We start from the raw sequence: 17,652 nt of genomic DNA on the forward strand, positions 1-17,652 counted from the left end.
ACGGTGACAAATAGTTTGCCCTTTCACAGTTCCTCCTTTGGGGGACAAGAGGCCATTGTGGTGAAGCAGAAGAGACCCTCTACAGACGTGCACACACAAGCATCTGGGGAAGCAACATGAAAAAGAGTGTCCCTGGGTAATTCTCTGGGTGTGCTTCAAATTGTCATCTTGAAGAGACTGATCCTCCTTCCTTGCTGCCTTTTGCAGGCATCTGGGCCAGTTGTATTGTAGGTATGTTTCCTTGTAGTTGTGTTCTCACCCTTTCTAAACTTTAGCTTTCTTTCTATCCTTGGGGTTTTCTAATAGGTCTTTTTTTTTTTTTTTGGTACCGGGGATCAAACTCAATGACCATGCACTTGCAAGGCAGGCGCTTATGTGACTGAGCTTAATCCCCAGTCCCCTTCTCATGGGTCTTGAAGTACTCGTCTCAAAACCCTTCTTGTATTATTGCAGATTTAACTGAACTTCACGTTGACACAGGAGGTATAGCCCAAGGCTTACTTGATGATCTCAGTTCTGTCACTACAGATCTGGTAATTTTTTTTTTTTTTTTTTTTTTTTTTTGTCTTTTTCCTTTTTATCGGTACCAGGGATCGAACTCACGACTGCCTGCTTGCAAGGCAGGCGCTTATGCTGCTGAGCTAAATCCCCAGCCCCCAGATCTGATAATTTAATGAAATGTGGTTAGCACATAACTGGCTAGGATTAATAACCAATAACTTGCAATGTTTGCACATTATATCTCTGGAGGAGCACAGATCTACAAAATGACACTGGGTCTTTTGAAAAATGACTTACTATGAATCATAGATATACAAAATTATCATTACAAACTATCAGAGTCTCTTCTACTTACAACTTGGAGTCTGTAATTTAATGTAGCCGTCTTATGTGTGTCTGACTTGAAACAATCCCTCTCCAGCAATTGTGCCTTATTGTTCTCTGCTGTTTCAGTTATGATGTAAGCCAAGAAGAGGAACTCGTGCCATCTTTTGAACTGCAACATCTCAAAGTTCATGACAAATGTCCTGAACAGCAAGACTTCTTAGCTTTCGTAATGCAATCAGACACTCACAAAAGATGTGCAGTGCTGACCTATTTGACAAAGTGGTGGCTTTCAAGCCTTGCTTCTGTTTTCTTATTCTTTTTTTTGGTACTGGGAATCGAACTCACAACCTCACGCTCACCAGGCAGGCACTTGTGCCGTTGTGCTAAATACCCAGCCCCTCTTGCTTCTGTTTGTGTTCTCTTTTTTTTTTTTTCTTTTGAATAATTCCAAAGCCTTGTCTCTTAATACTTGGTGCTTGGTGTCTATGTGGCTAATAAATTTTGAAGGTTTAATGGTTCCCTGGATAGCTGGTTGCCACATATACAAAGAAAGCTTGGAGAATGTTGCAATGAATCTATAAGTAGAACTCTTGTTATTTTCTTTTAAATGCACTTTTTTTTTCTGGTACCAGGGATCGAACTCACAACCTCACACTTGCTAGGCAGGCACTTGTGCTGCTGAGCTAAACCCTTGGCCTAAATGCAAGGCCGAAAGCCTTAGACTCTTGTCTCATCATTGGCTCTTTTCCTCTTTCCAAGAAACTCTCCAGTGATGTGGCTTTTTTTGGGGGGGGGGCACTTTTTTGAGGGAAAATCTCATTATGTAGTGCAGGATGGCCTTGAACTCACTTTTGTAGCCCAGGCTGGTCTTGAACTCACAGCAATCTTCCTGTGTTAGCCTCCTGAGTTCTGGAATTACAGGCCTGTACCACTATGCCTGGCTTGATTCTTGCTTTTTACTCACTTTGGCTAGGGTTAGTTTGTGGGCTTACCAAAGCTGTGACTAGCTAAGCTTGTACTGCGGGAAAGAGGGATAGACAGAAGTAAGTAGATAATGGGCAGGCCACACATGAACTTAAGTAAGTATTGTATTCTGACTGTATGCCTGCTACCAGAGGCAGCTCATTTGTCACTTGCTACACACTGACAGTTTTGATAAGAATCTGCAAAGAACTGATTTATTATGTTCTCTGTGCAGTCAAAGCTCTCCACTAATGTTAACCTGTATTTTCAGCCACTACCAAGTGCTAGCATCCCTGCCTCAGCTCCAGTTCAGATCATCAGGCATTAACTTCTCATAAGAAGCATGCAACCTAGATCCTTTATATATGCATACGGTAGGGTTCAAGCTCCTGAGAACCGTATGCCTCTGCTGATCTGACAGGTGGAGTTCAGATGGTAATTCAAATAATGGGGAGCAGCTGTGAATACAGATGTGTCCCTTACCAACCGCTTACAGCCAAGTTCCTAACAGGCCATGGATTAGCACGGGTCTGTATCCCTGGAGATGGGAGATGCCTGCTCAACAGATGCTTACACGTGTTTATGCAATCATGGCTTTTCCTTATTTTTTGAGTTCATAACTCTGCTGGGGGAAGCACTAATTTTTTTTAAAGTGTCATGTGATTCCTTTTTATTTGCTTTGGTTCCTTTGTTTTTTGCTCATTGTATTCTTTCAGGGTTGCAATATCTTCTTTTCCTGAAGATACAGTTTTCATTTAAAGTTTTCTTCTGGAAATCTTTCTACTTTCTTTGTAATTTTTATAATCCCCTCCCCCCACCATTTTTTTTTTTTTCTTGCTTGGTCCTGGCTGAGGTAATTTGTCAGGTCTGTCCACTACAAAGTTCCTATTTTTCCCCTTTCCTATAGTGGAAGAAGCCACTATGCCTAGTTATGTTCCTCCTCTTTGAGGGTGAATTATCTACATAAATTATTTGGAATTCTTCTGCACAGGAGATTTGTCTTCTCTCCCCCATTTATATATCTGCCTGGGCAGTCACAGTTTCACTGTGGTGTGCATGGTTCACAGTTTCAGAATTAAGTCAAGCGGCGGTGCTATGTACAGTTCCTTTGCCCTTCAGTCTCACTGACTCTTGCCATTTCCAAAGTTACTTAGCTCAGCATTTATCTTCCCCTTCCCTTTCAGGGAAGCAGGTTTGTATGTTTCCCTTCTCTCTTCTCCTCCTTTCTTTGTTGGTCCCAGAGTCTCACTGTTTCCCAGGCTGGCCTTGAACTCCTGGGATGCCCCGTCTCAGCCTCAGCCTTCTGAGTATTTGATGGTACAGGCTGCACGATGGTGCCAGGCTGTTTTACACGTTGTAACACAGCTGGATACTTGTGTCACTGCGCTGCATCCCTGAGCTCCTCCTCCTCTTCTCCCCCTCCTTCCTATACCATCATCGTGATTTTATTATTATCATCATTATTGCTATTGGGGCTAGAGTTCTGACCTGGGCTTTGGGCGTGCTAGGCAATGTTCTGCCACACCCCCAGTCCCAGAAATCACATTTTGTTTTTTGTCTTTTTGAGACGGGGTCTCGCTATGCAGTTCAGGCTGGCCTTCAGCTCACTTTGTAGCCCAGGCTGGTCTCAAACACGCAACGATCCTCCTGCCTCAGCCTCCCAAGTGCTAGGATTACAGGCATGAGCCACCACGCCTGGCTCAAGAAATTACTTTCTTAAATTCATAAACATCAAAGCTCATTCTCTGTTTGACAAGAGTATTGTGTCATTACTTCCCTTTCTGGTATCATTCAGGGGGAGTTTCACTGCCCTGAGAACCCCTGGTTCGCTTACCCAACCCTCCCTTCTCTTGTATCCCTGGGAACCGCCAATCTGTTTGCTATTTCTATAGTTTGGCTCTTGAACCTGCGAGGGTTTTAAACTTTTCCTGAGGCCATTTAGTCTCACCAGAGGAAAAATAGAGCTCCCTACCTCCTTCCAGGGCAGAAGATGGGGAGAGGTCTGTGGTGGAGGCTGCACAGGCAAAGTGGTTTGGGATCTGTTGTTCAATGTAGGGTTTCACTGGATCGCTCTCTCTTCAGGGTTGTGCCTTGCTCCTGCTTGCTGTGGTGCCCAGTGCTCTGGTCCCAGTCTCTCCAGAGAATAAATGCCCAGGCTCCCATGGGCTGGGGCCTAACTACTTTTTATGTAGATTTTTTTTTTATTTAAAGAAAGATTAAACAAAACAGAAAATAGGTAGAAATAGTACATACGTTCAGAGAAAAAAAAAAGAGTAAGAAATCACTAGTTGATGTTGTCGTTTTACAAATAGTTGTTCAAGGTACAAACATGGAACATGTAAAGTGGGAATTCAGAGAGACTGCAAAAAGTTCTAATCAACTGTCCAACCAAAACTTAGTAACATGGTTGTCAATCCTATACATTTAAACATACACGACTTATCCATATCTTCATTTATGTTTAGATTAAACAAACTAAAATAGGTTAAAATTATTCTGAACAAAGAATAATAGTATTGCTGGATTTTACTTCATGACACTGCATGATCAGCACTGGGTATTGTAGTGTCTTCTTTTTAAAACTGAATTTAAAGAAAGACTAAAAAAACAGAAAATGGATAGTAATAATACATACTTTCAAAGAAAAATAAACAGTAAGAAATCACTAGTTGATGACTGCAGATTGTCTTCTTACAAATAGTTATTCAAGATACTAAATTGGAGCATATAAAGTGGGGATTCAAACAGTGAAACTGCAACCAGTTCTGTTCAACTATCCAACAAAAACTTAGAAATATGGTTATCAATCCTATACACTTAAACATACATGCAGTTACCCATATCTTCAATTATGTTGACTTTCAATAAACCCAAGCAGGCTAATATCACTCTGAACAAAGAATAACACTGTTGCTGGGTTTCACATTATGACACTCCAGGACCAGCACTGGCTATTTTAGTGTCTCCTTTTCTTCAAAGTATCTGTTCATTTCATCAATTGTCATAAGATCAGTTCTCATAGACTGTTCATAGATTCTACACGTGCATGGGTCTTAACATGTATTTTTTTTTAATTTTGAAAGTAGCAATTGTGCAACAGCATAAGACAGAACAAAGCCAATCGAGACAATGCTGTGAAATTGGTACAGAATTTCACAGTAGGATACTGGGATAGTAGTACTATGGTATATCAAAGTACTATATCTACTATGGTATACTATATCTATACTATGGTATATCTACTATGGTATACTAAGTACTATACTAACATATCTACTATGGTATACTAAGTACTATGGTATATCTCTTTAATTTAACAATAGCTATCCAGTCAATTACGTATTGTTAAATCAAACCAAAAATAGAACATTGTAAAACGAATTGAGAATACTGAATAGAGCAAAAGAAATATAACAAAAAGTGAAAACAACCTATGCCTTCAAACAGAAGATAGAAGGAAATCCCCCCCATATTTGCTGTACTGCATATGGTCATCCTCCCAAGAGATGTTGAAACTTCTATCCCCAGTAGCTAAGCGGGAAGGGGAGAGGTGGGAGAACGGTGCTTGATTTTCAGCTCCCGTGGAAGTTGGCTCACAGGTAATGGTTCTTCTCCTGGCCCGCGTTGCAGACGCTTACCGAGAGGGCGGGTGAATAGGCTGCCCGAATCCCTCCATGGCCGGAACTCTGGAGCTCTCTTACGTAGATTTTTAACTAGCTTCTTGCTTTCAGCTCCGTGCTTGCCCCCTGCTTTCCTGAGGTAGCTAACTTTCCACTTCTGACCACTTTTAGAATTTGACACATGTCACCAGCTTGCATCTCAGTGGAATCACCCTATGCAAACACCTAAGTTTCAGTGTTTCCTTACTTTCTCTGCTGAGCTCTTCTATTTCCAAAATTATGTTAAGATCTCTTATTAATCCCTTATTTTCGGGTCTGCATGGGTTTAACCCAGGTTTAACCAGAGTGTTATTTGCTTTAGAAGTTGCTTGTTTTGTGTAATCGCAATTGTAATTCAGTGTTAAACGGTATAAAGTCATTTGAATTGCATCTTCTTGTATGGCTTGTCTTTCTTGGTGTGTTTCATAATGGATTCTTGACGTGATTGTGATGAAAAATAGTGGTATGATTTCTTCATGAGCATCTCTTGTCTTCTCGCACTTAGCAATAAACCTATAAAAATGACTTGATGCATTTTTTTGGAACTTGTTGAGGTTCACCTTTTGGTTTAATTTGTAGTTGACCCCATAGAGACACCATTGTAACTGTAACTACTGGTAGAGCTTGGGAGTTTCTACATTGATTTTCTTCCTGTGGATGTTTGCTGTCATACGCTTTCATTGTTCTGTAACAAATGGAATATCAGCAGGGAAGACTGATTTATATTATGGACTACTTACTTTCCAGTTTACCCTTAAAAAGAACACAGTGCAGCATTCAAGGCCTGTTTTCTTTAGTAATGGAACAGAATTTTTTTTTTTTAATTTTTTTTTTGTCTTTTTCTTTTTTATTGGTACCAGGGATCGAACTCACGACTGCCTGCTTACAAGGCAGGCCCTTATGCCGCTGAGCTAAATCCCCAGCTGGTTTTGTTTTTTGATACAAGGTCTTACTATGTGGTTCAGGCTGGCCTTGAACTTGTGGCAATCCTCCTGCCTCAGCCTCTCAAGTACTAGATTTATAGGTGTTCACTGCTTTACCTGGCTAGGAGCAGAATTTTTCATAAAATTCCTATTTCTATAATTCCCATAAATGGAACAGGCACCTTCTAATGGTTTATGGTTGTGTTTTACTGAATGGGCTGAAAGGTTGCAGTCATTTTCTTATCCAAAGGAACCAAATGGAGTGAGACGAAACAGGAATTTTAAGGGAGGAGGGTCGCTAGCCTCATGAAGGATTCGATTCAGGAGATGGTTTAATTGTGCCCAATAGGATCACCTGCCTTTCGTTTTCTGATCTCATAAGGCTACCACTGAGGTGGCTACGAGCCTTTTACAGCTAAGAACTTGGCCCTTCACATTCAGGGAAGGAAGAGCCCTAATAAGAACCAGGACCAGAGTGCTTTCCACTGTGTTCCCTAAAGACGGGGAGTTTCCAGCCAAACGCGCCTCCCATGTCGGGCCTCCAGGGTGCTGAGAGCCGGTGAGGTTAAGCAGGGCCCCCGAGTCAGACAGCCACAGTGCACTCCAGTCTACCACATACCAGTGGGGCTCTGGGCTTCTGCTCCTTCATCTGCAAAAGGGGAGAGTGAAGATTGCTCTGGAATTAATATTGTAAGCATCCAAGGAAAACCAATTTTATCAGACTCCCATACCCAGTACTTAGAGCAGGTACTATTTTGGGGCCTTGCCAAAGAGATCATGTAGATTAAAGTAGAGCTCTATCAGGAAATAGAGACAAGGGCAGCGGTGTTTTCCTCTGTAACAGAAGATTTGAACCAGATGGATAACACACTTTAACTCAGTGACCCTTACTGTGTGTGCTTGAATGAAAATTAAAGTGTTCATAAGATGCCTGCACCTCTTTGCACAGCTACGTAGAGCTTTAATTTTTCACATTCAGGATGTTTATTTTACTTTCTGGCTGAAAGTTTGCATTAGTTCCTTCATCTTTCCCTTTAAAAGGTTAGTGTGACAATCTTCCATAATAAACTCCTGAAAGAGAAGGTTTGATCAAGATTGGGATGAAATACACCAAAATCAAAGAAAACACAGCAGCAGCAGCAGCAACGACAACCACCACAACCGCCACAAAACACTGCTGCCTTTAAAAAAACCAACGCTTTCACCAATGACGTTCAGACAGAAATACATGCTGTTAGCGTGTTACGTGTATGCAGTGCTCCCTTGGGACTGGCCTTCCTCCCTCTCCTGCAGGTGGCACAGCTGCATATCACCTCCCTCTGCTGCACAATGCACTGAGGCCTTGGATCAAAGGCACTAAGGTTTTGGCCTCATGACAATTTGCTCACCCACCCTGCAAGCAGACACCTGAGTGGGGCTCTCCTGGTGCAGTGTGCAAGGCTGCATTGTGGCCACTGCCCTCTTGTCGTGTGGGGATGCCTCCCTGGACAGATGCTGCACTGGATGCTCTGCTTTGGAAAGTGTAGCTTGCGGAAAAGATCAGAGAAACGCGGTCATCTTAGTTAATCCATTTCCCATTTGCCCTGAGAATATTTGCTGGCAGTGATCAAAGCTGTGGCATTTACCTAGAGAAAATGCTGGAATTACAGTCTTAAACTTACTCCCAAATTTGCCACAAAACATCTCACTTTCATTATTATTTTTGAAGTGGGAACAAAAGACATTTTATTAATAGCATTCTGTTGTGAGAAGGGGTATTTCTACTTGCATAATACACTAATTCTCCATCACTGGAAATTACATGAGTGTCAGCAGCATGCTGCACTGTTGTTCTAAACAGAGTTAAAGAGCACTGGGCAGCAGGGCCAGCAGCTCTGACTCTCTTCTTAGATCAAATGATGTATGCAGGAGTGGCAGGAACTCGATTTTCTGAGTTGAGTCCTGCGTGCTTTTTGATGCATCAGCAGGAGACACAGCACTGTCTTGGCTGAGCCAGGCTGGCATCTCCCACTGGCGGCAGAGGCTGACTGCAGTTACAGCCAGCAGTGACAATGCCACCAAATTCTGCCATCAGCTGCCTAAAAGGCATCTTGCTGCCACGGAGCACCCTGGCTGGCTTTTCATCCACATCTTTAATATAGGCAGAAAATAATCAGCATCTGAAGTCTCATGATCTTGCTCTTGGCAAAACGTGGCTGGGTTGCCAACCCAAGCTGAGGACCATGAGCGAACCGGCTTGTTAATATGCTGGCATAACCAGCAGTCTCCAAGTGACAAACAGAATTAAGTCATGCTCCACTTCCCACAGCACATTTGTTCTCTAGAGGGCACCACTTGGCAAAAGCGCCTGCGCAGTTAGTCCTCAGGCGCACCAGGCGGCAGCTTTTGGACTTCAGACATGCGCACTGTGGTCTGCCCCCACCAGTGACGATGCAGGAGCCCGGGGGAGCCAGTGGCTGGGATGTTCCACTCTACGCCCCGAGTTCCTGAGACCCTCTCTCCCCCAGGCTCCCATCTGTGCATAGGTGCACTTCTTATTGAGACTAAGGGCAGTCTGGGCATGAGCCCTGCTCCAGATGTGACAGGTGATTGGCTCTGGTAAAAACAGATGAAGCACATTATTCTTAGTGTTTTTGTGGACAAAAAGTTGAGAAAGCTAGAGAGGCACCATTCTCGGACTCTGGTCTCTTCCTGTGGTCAGGCTCTGGTGGGTGTGGGTGGAGTCTACACAAAGCCTTATAAAGCTGAAACATTCCAAGGGTTGGATTAGAAAAATCAGAAGACAAAAAAATGGTAAAATAACGTAGCTATTTTGTCTTGATTCTATAAAATGAAGAGGGCCAGGCTAGATGACTCCAGATACACACGATCTTTAATAATCATTAAGCTTCCTGGTTCAGTCAGCTGACTCAGACCCGGACTGTGGATGCTAATGTGCTTAAACTAAAACATGATGCAACACACGAAAATCCTCTGGGCTCATTCACCTGATTAAAATTCCGAAGTCTGCCTGTCTGACTCATACAAGCATCCAGGAGATTACAGAGACCTTTTTTTATTTCCTTTTGCCCACTGACCACTGTTACTTTTTTTTTTGTACCAGGAATTGAGCTCACAATCTCACACTTCCCAGGCAGGCGCTGTGCGCCTGAGCTATATCCTGTTATTATTTCTTATGCCTGTGTTGTACACACCAGTGTCAGCTGTTACTATATGCACTGCAGTCAGTTTTTCACTGGGATAATTAAAACAAGTACCGTTACCATTCGTGAGCAGGTAACCTCCCCCAGAATGTTATCCTTGGCCAGTGTAGGTGATGGTATACAGATCTGTTCTGAACACCAACAATGCTACCAGGATTGAGGAACTGAAGGAGTTTTTGAACTGAAGATTAACCTTTGCTTGTAGGTTAAGTGAAGAAGTTAAAACTCACAGTTTGAAGGGTAACAGACGGAAAGGATAGGGGTTCCCAATCTGGGAGTCTGTTACATCACTCTGAGAAGTGTCCAGAGTGATTTTGAATGAACACCGACCACCCGCTGTGTTGTGAGCCAAGGCCAGATGCCCAGCGGCTCATCTACACCACGGATTGGTAGAGAACTGGTTGGAAAATTGCTGGCTTCTGCACAGGCAGCTGTTGAAGGTCCCCTGCCCAGGCAATGGTTCAGTTATTGTTTTGACTAATGAGATTTTGCAGTAGAAAAAAAGACAAAGATGTGACTGTCAACAGAGCCGAACAACGTGTTTCTCCCAGAGGCCCCATGTAGTGAGCAGCAGGTGCCACATGACAGCAAGACACGCTGGGGTTCCCGGCACGTCTTCTTTATCACATCTGGTCAGTTGCTGATTTTACAAGACATTTGATTTGTATGTATTTGGGGCATGAGAATTAAGCATTTTTTATTTGCCTTTTTCCTCCGCTTGGGAAGGAAATTCCCAAGTGTTGTATTGAATTCCCAAGTATTGAAGTGTTATCTCTGTTTAGTTTTTCAAGTAGTTGAAATTCTTACTGATGACCCAACAGAGTGTTGCTAATGGTTATCAACTGAGTATCTGCATGGAGAAGGAGAAGCTTGAGAATCTGGGTTCTCAAATCAAACTCCTGGGATTAATTCCTGGCTGAGCAATTAGTCAGCTTTGTGATTTTAAATAAGTCCCTTAACCTTTCTGGTCCTCAGCTGTCTCATCTATGAAATGGGACTCCCTCTCTGCCTGCCCCTACTAACACTTGTCACTGATTTCACTGGCCAGCCAATGGCCTTGGGTGTTATTGCTCCTGTGCACTGGTCCCTTTTTTATGATGAGTGAGATAAGCGAGTGAACCAAATCTCAGTGGCATAAAATCTTTTCCATCTGTAACTTTAGTTTTTCTCTCCATCGCCAGTTTTTCAGTGAGTCTTAAGAAAGTCAGTTCATTCTTTCTTTCGTGTAATTTTTTTTCTGAGTCACTACCTGTGAACTAGTTGTCTAGCTGAACATCGTGAGTAGATAAACCCATATTGATTGTTTTCCATTAACCATGGGCTGTTATCTAAGAGATCTGGTCTGTCACAGACGGGGGAATTTGCCCCAACGTTATTGGAATCTCTCCTGAGCTGGACACTAGTTAGTCTTTAGTAAGACAGTGCTTCAGAGGGTCAGGAATTCACGGGAACTCTGTCACTGGGTAGAGGAGAAAGGAACCAAAGAGGAAACCTAAGGACTGGAAATTTGCAGTCCAGCTCTACTGGATGAAAATTTGCTTTGTTTAGTGCCTAACTTCTCAGAAGATTTTCCTCGGCTGAGTGGACTTGGTGGAGCACTGGCCCGAGAGCATTGCTTAGCAACAAGATTTGGGGCCACCTGATTCTCTAATTGTCATACAACTCATCAGTTCTGGCCTTCCCTCCACTGGCCTTGAGCTACCACCAGGGCCTCCTATTAGACAATTAAGTGTGTGGTGAGGGAGGGACCAGAGACCGGGCAAAGTTTAATCATTGAACGAGGCAGGCTGGAGGTATTTAGTTGGAAGCACCCAGCTCCCAGCCTGAACTGGAAGTGTCAGGGGTGCCAGAGACACAGGGAAGTAAACGGTGCACAGAAATCTCCGGCTGTCTCAGGAGAAACCCAACTTCACGATCATGTTTGCGGTACATTTGATGGCATTTTACTTCACCAAACTGAAGGAGGATCAGATCAAGAAGGTAAGGACTCCCAAAGCTCATTCCTCACTGACGGAACCAATTCTGTGCTTACCTCAAATGGATTTAAGAGCGGGGTGTGGCTCAGTGGTACAGCACTTCCCTGGCACACGCTAGGCCCTGAGTTTGATTATTAAAATAAAAAAAAAGAGGAAAAAGAAAAAGGATTTAAGGGGACTTATTAGAAAACAGGGGTTTAGAGGGGAATGGATGTGGATATACATGCATGCAATTCCCACTACTCACCACACAGAAGGCTGAACTAGTGTGATCACAAGAGTGAGCCCAGCCTGGGGAACATAGCAAGCTCCTACCTAAAATCTCAGAACCTTGAGCAGGGAGGGGAAGTCAGTCTGCTACACTCCTTGGTATTGCACTGTGTCCTGAACCCTGAATTCTGCTCAGAACTTCCTGGCCGATATCTGTGGGTAGAGCTGAGGAGAGTCTTTAGAAAACCTGAGGAGGTTAATCCTCTATTCAGGGGATGTAGGAGCATGACAGTCACTTGTAAAGAACTTTTAAAAACTTCTGAAGTAGGCAGCTATGGTGGCACACTCCTGTAATCCTAGTACTCGGGAAGCTGAGGCAGGAGGATTGTTGTGAGTTTGAGACCAGCCTGGGCTACAAAGTGAGCTCAAGGCCAGCCTGAACTGCATAGAGAGACCCTGCCTCAAAAAGACAAAATAAATAAATAAAAGAACTTCTGAAGTAGATCTGATTATTCATGTATTTGAAAACATAAAATATGTGCACCCAAAGGGAAACAAGGTTTAATCTTTTTTCAGATGGGATCTCACTAAATTGTTCAGGCTGGTTTTAAACTCCATCTTCCTGCCTCAGTCTCCTGCCTAGCTGGGACTATAGCTATGAGCCCCTGTGTATGGCTGAGATGTCATTATGATACTTGGAATATTTATTATTGATTGGCGCAGGGTATTTGCCAATGATGTGCTATTAATGATGTGCATCATTTTGTCCCTTTGCCCCAGGAATTAGTCTACAAAATCCACTCCAAGGTGAGGTAAGCAGGATTCTCGCCAGGGAGCTGCAGGGAGCCCAGCCTGGCTGCCTGCCTTGCTGTGGGCAGAAAGGCCCCGGGCCCTGGTGTCTCTGGGTTTATAGATAACAGAAGTCTTCTTGGTGGGCAGACTCAGCCAAGGTCACTCAGGTTTTTCAGGTGAAATGAGGATGACATCTACACCAGCAGACGCCTCTCCAAACTTTCCATTTGCCACAATGCCTTCCCGCCTTTCACAGTGAGAGGAGGCGCAGCCTGGAAGCCCTCGTGTGCTAAGTGGGACAAATTCCCACTAATTCGCTTTGTTAAAGTGTTAGGTTAGAGGTTGCAGCAAATTTAACAATATGAATTAGTCCTGATTTAACCCGGTGTAACCTTCCCCTGTTGATGAGATTCACAGAGCCCTCTACTGGCTGTTTAACGAGGTAGAGCGCTCTCTGTAGCCCTGCTTCCCGAGTTCACTGTGTTGCTAGCGCTTAGCAAAGACGTAAACTGCACAGCACAGTGTCTCTCCTACCCACACGAGGAGCCTTTGGGACCTTGAAACCTCTGGCCCTGCAAAGTCATCTCATTTCCTTGGCCCTATGGGGAGGTTGGCCTTTTGTTCTACCTCCCAGGAAGGCGGATTATGTTTGTCCACCAGCACAGGCACAGGCTCAGTCCCTTGGAAGCTCAGGCTCCCCTGATGTGTTTGCTGCCGGTCCTTCTGGAAGAAGGGTCAGCCTTTGTCAATACCTGGAGTGGACCTTCCCCCTGCCTGTGGGGGCTGGAGAGTCAGGGGCACCTCGTAGTTGCTCTAAGCAAGGTCATGTGAGAAACTGGCTTATGATTGTTGGATGGAGTCACAGGATCTGAGAACTTTTTTTCCGTATAATAAAGACTTGCCTGGGCAAAAGGCACATTGTGTTCCCGCCTGGTCGCCAGGCAGCCTGATTTAATTTGTGTGCTTCATGCCCCTAGACTGGGCAAGGCCCTGGGCCATCCTTATCTGTGAGGGTTACTGCTCCTGTTCTGAGACAGGTTTTACAATCTCCTGTTGTAAGAGAAAAATAAAACAAAAAGGAAAGAGGAAAAGAGAAAGCACACTGATAGCTTCTTTTCCAGAGCAATACATTGACATTATTTGACCTATTGATAACACTGGCCAGCCTGGTCACTGACCTGCTCATTGCTTGTCCATAAGAACAGGACTGGTTAAGTTGTCAATGTGTATTTTTTACAGTTCAGTAAGTCAATAAGTCAACCTTATGAAAAGGTGGAAATGCTACCTTTGATCTCATCTTTAATTAATTTGTAATAGTGAACACCATCCTGCCTGCCGGATGGATGCCCACGTCTCCTTCCCTTACTACTGTTAATGTAACCACTTGTGTCTGTCTCTCTGTTATTGTCATGATTCTTTTCTAATATCTTCTGAATATTCAGTTAAGTAGATGTGTCAGTTGATTAGCTGTACCCTGTAGGCATTAAGATACCTTACAAAACACTTACTTTGACAATTAAAATATTGCCATATATAAGTCAGAGCCTTTAGGTTCTGTGCTCAAAATTTTATTTATTTGACTTGCAATAAAAGCCAAGTTTCTTACAATGAAAATCCATACCACTGTGATAATCAGTGTTACACATTTATTGTTCTCCATAATTAGGGTTATTTCTTGAGGACAAAGATGCCGAACGGAAATAAGTAGGCCAAAGAGTGGAACTTCTTTATGACTCTTGATTCATAGTATTAGACCTTTGGACTGAGTGATCTCGAAGGCACCTTCCCTCTCCTATGTTCTGTAATTTAGCAGGTCTGAGCATCAAGATTTGGAGTTTGCTTTTTCTAAGGTAACTGCGATGCTTGTCAGCTCTCCTGTTTAGATGACATCCCTGGCATGGTTTGTCCCACTCTTCAGGAGTGGGGCTGGTTTTCTGCAATATAAGCTCTCTCCTTTAGTGCCTGAGACAATGTCCCTGTTTACACACACCCAGGTCACCTATTTGGATTAAAAAATAGTTTTCTTGCTGGGTATAGTGGTGAACACCTGTAATCCCAGCACTTGGGAGGCTGAGGCAGGAGGATTATTGTGAGATTGAGGCAGCCTGGGCTACAAAGCAAGTTCAAAAGCAGCCTGAACTGCATAATGAGACCCTGTCTTAGAAAAAAAAAAAGCTTTCATTTGGTCCCAACAAATATTCATTATTTGAGAGAGGGTACAACAAACTGCAAAGTTGATGTTCTTTCTGCCGTAATTTTAATTTATTGAAAGAGCACCCCTAACCAAATGGCTACAAGACCGTGTTAGACTGTAGCTTACAAACAATCCCAAAAGGGCCTCAAGGACCATGCCTTTGTAGGAAGATGGCATTCTGGAGATGCCTCAGGAATCCCTTTGTTGTCTCAGGCTGAGCAATAAGATCACGGGATCCAGGCACTGTCTGAGGGGCTTTATTGTGCTACTAAAAGATCATGGGCAGTTCCCATGCAAGCTTCCTACTCTTCCCCAACCCCAATTACTTGGGTCACACCCCTTCTGTCCAGTTTTCTCTATTTGTGTGTGGCTGTACCAACCAATTAGTCATCAACAGACTCAGAGTTGGTAGGAAGCTCTTAATGAAGCCTGACCTGATTACATGGCATCTTCTCCAATACACTGAAAGCTCAATTGTCCTTTTTGTTAATGATTCTCTAATGGGTTTTTGGCCTTTCTCTGGTCACCAAGTTCCCAGAGCCACTGGACCATTTCATTGGATTAGATTTCTTGTCCCAAGACCTAGATAATAGCTGCTTCCTGTGCTAGGATAAAGGTTATGTGAACCTTGGGCTTTTGGTATGATTAGTCTGTGGTTCACACATGGAGCCGTGAGCCAAAACCAGCTGTGAGAGCAAGGGATCTGGAGACTGCAGCACAGGACCAATTCTGCCATTTAACTATGACTCCACTAATACTACTCTATAGCTCAGAGACTGGTTTCTCTCATCTGTAAATGAAGCAAAATAACTTGGGCCTTGTCTGGCTGCTTCACAGGGATGCCAGCAATTTGATGAGTGACATACATGAAAGCTCACTTATATAACAGTGTACTCCCTGCAGGAACGTGCCTGGGACCAAGGCTTCTTATGACTTGGTTGAGTGGCTCAGAGAACATCATAGGGTTGATGAATATGCCAGTGTCTCCTCTCCTGCCCCATCAAGAGCCCATCCCAATAAGCCTCTGGATTCTGGATGGTCACCAGCAATTGAAGAGCATTAGCATAGGAGAGGAATTTGTCAGCCACTCTCGATCTGACCAATAGAGTGGACTGAGTACACAACAGTGTTTTTTCTAATTTCCTTCCCTTGGGGAAGCGGTCCTTTGCCTCAATTGCTTGATTACTGGATGTCTTAGTTACTTTTTTGTTGCTGGGACAAAACGCCTGACACCCCAAATAAAGGAGGAGAGGTTTATTTTGGCTCACAATTTGTAGAGGTTTCAGTCCATGGTTGGCTTCTTTCAATACGGGGAGGCACAGCAGAGGGCGCTGTGGAGGAGAAACAGCCCATGGCAGGGAAAGCAGGAGAGGTTCTTTCTCTTTTTATTCCATCTAGGTTGCAAGTCTACTAGTTGGTGCTACCCATACCCAGAACTTTGGGAGGGTCTTCCTACTTCAGTAAATCCATCACCCACACCCAGAACTATGCTAAAACCCATCAGTAACCTAGTCTAGTATCACACACCCTAGAGTGCCACCTATGAGTGCATGAAGCTTTGGGGGGACATCCAGAAACAGGCTCTAACATTGGGATGGCATCTTCTTGTTTCCAAAGATACTGTGAGATGACCTTAAAGCTTCAACTTCATCTTAATTAAAATAAACTCAATTAAAGCAAAATGGAAATTGAAAGAACTAGAGTTTAAAGCTCTCAGTTGGAAACTGAATTTAATTCAGAGCTTCCTAGCAGCCAATAACAAAGGGAAATGGTTTCGGATGTATCTATTGCCATCACTGGACCAGAGAAACTTCTACGTACAGGAAATGAAAATTCAGGTGATAGTTTGTGTTTTCCACTGGTGAGGGCCCTGCGCTGGCAATTAGAAACCTTGAATTCTTCTCTATAAATCCTGCACCCACCCTGTGTTGTCCCAACAAAATAACAGGGAATCACTTCTTGCTAAGAGATTGTCTTTTAGAAGAATTCATCTGCCCCTCCTCAGCCTTTTTCTGTGCCGTGGTCTGCCAAATCCCTCCTTTGTCTTTCTTGTTGAGGAGTCAGGTAAGGAACCATTCGGAAGCCATGACATGAACCTGTCCCCAAACACCCCCAGATGCTACCTCTGACACCCAGGCATCCTTCCAGGTGGACAGGTTCCTGTACCACATGCGGCTTTCAGATGAGACCCTTTTGGATATCATGGCACGGTTCCAGGCCGAGATGGAGAAGGGGCTGGGGAAGGACACCAACCCCACGGCCTCCGTAAAGATGCTGCCCACCTTCGTCAGGGCCATTCCGGATGGCTCAGGTGAGTGGGGCTGAGGATGCTGGGACTCGCCCTCTGGCTTCCTGAGGTCGGCCCCTCCACCCCAGGTTCTGTCTGCACCCTCTCTCCTGCACCCTCTCTCCACTTCCACTTCAGCCCTGCCACACAACTTTGGGTTCCACAGGCCGAGGCATCTCGCTTCCTTGCTGTCCATCTTGGCCTGTTTATTCTGTCCGCTCCCTGACTGTGGCCTCTCATCCCTTGGCCCATCGAGTACACCCTTAGCTTTCTGAGCTCAGCAGGTCACTGACTGCCTCTCTCTGGGAAGCGGCCCAGGGCGGGATAGGTGCTTTTCAGAGACCTTGCCATCTCGGGGAGGAGGGTCTCCTCCGGGTCAGCAGCTGCTGGAGGCCAGGTCCTTACTCACCATGACATTTGGAAAGCTCATTACATATCAGACCCTGGAGCCCGTGTCAAACGGACAGCAAGTGGCCTCCACCTAGGTGTCCGGAAAGGAAGCAGGATGCCATGAAAAATACTAAATGAAAATTCAACCCTGATTCTAGACCCAGTTCTGTCCCTCCTTAGTGACCTCAAGCAAGTGCTTAGACTTGGTTTTTCCATCTGCAAAATGA

The 17,652-nt window shown here is 44.2% G+C and overlaps 1 protein-coding gene across 8 annotated transcripts in view; it reads left to right on the forward strand.

Moving 5' to 3' along the window:
- Nucleotides 1–11,235: 11,235 nt before the first annotated feature.
- Nucleotides 11,236–17,652, forward strand: part of Hkdc1 (hexokinase domain containing 1) — a 47,723-nt gene continuing 41,306 nt past the window's right edge. For 2 of the 8 annotated variants that reach the window (XR_010044326.1, XM_063239612.1), the window contains exons 1-2: nt 11,236–11,556; nt 16,897–17,059. Coding sequence is in view for 5 of the 8 variants with exons in the window: in XM_063239612.1 (XP_063095682.1) it covers nt 11,494–11,556; nt 16,897–17,059 (226 nt within the window). In the remaining 3 variants the exon portion in view is untranslated. The remainder of the gene's footprint in view (nt 11,557–16,896; nt 17,060–17,652) is intronic. The other 6 variants (XR_010044324.1, XM_063239614.1, XR_010044325.1 and 3 more) reach the window with 5 other exon arrangements.

This window comes from Cavia porcellus, unplaced genomic scaffold (genome assembly GCF_034190915.1).
Source record: "Cavia porcellus strain 051 isolate PalLab524CR breed Dunkin Hartley unplaced genomic scaffold, mCavPor4.1 scaffold_28, whole genome shotgun sequence".
Classification (NCBI taxonomy): Eukaryota; Metazoa; Chordata; class Mammalia; order Rodentia; family Caviidae; genus Cavia; species Cavia porcellus.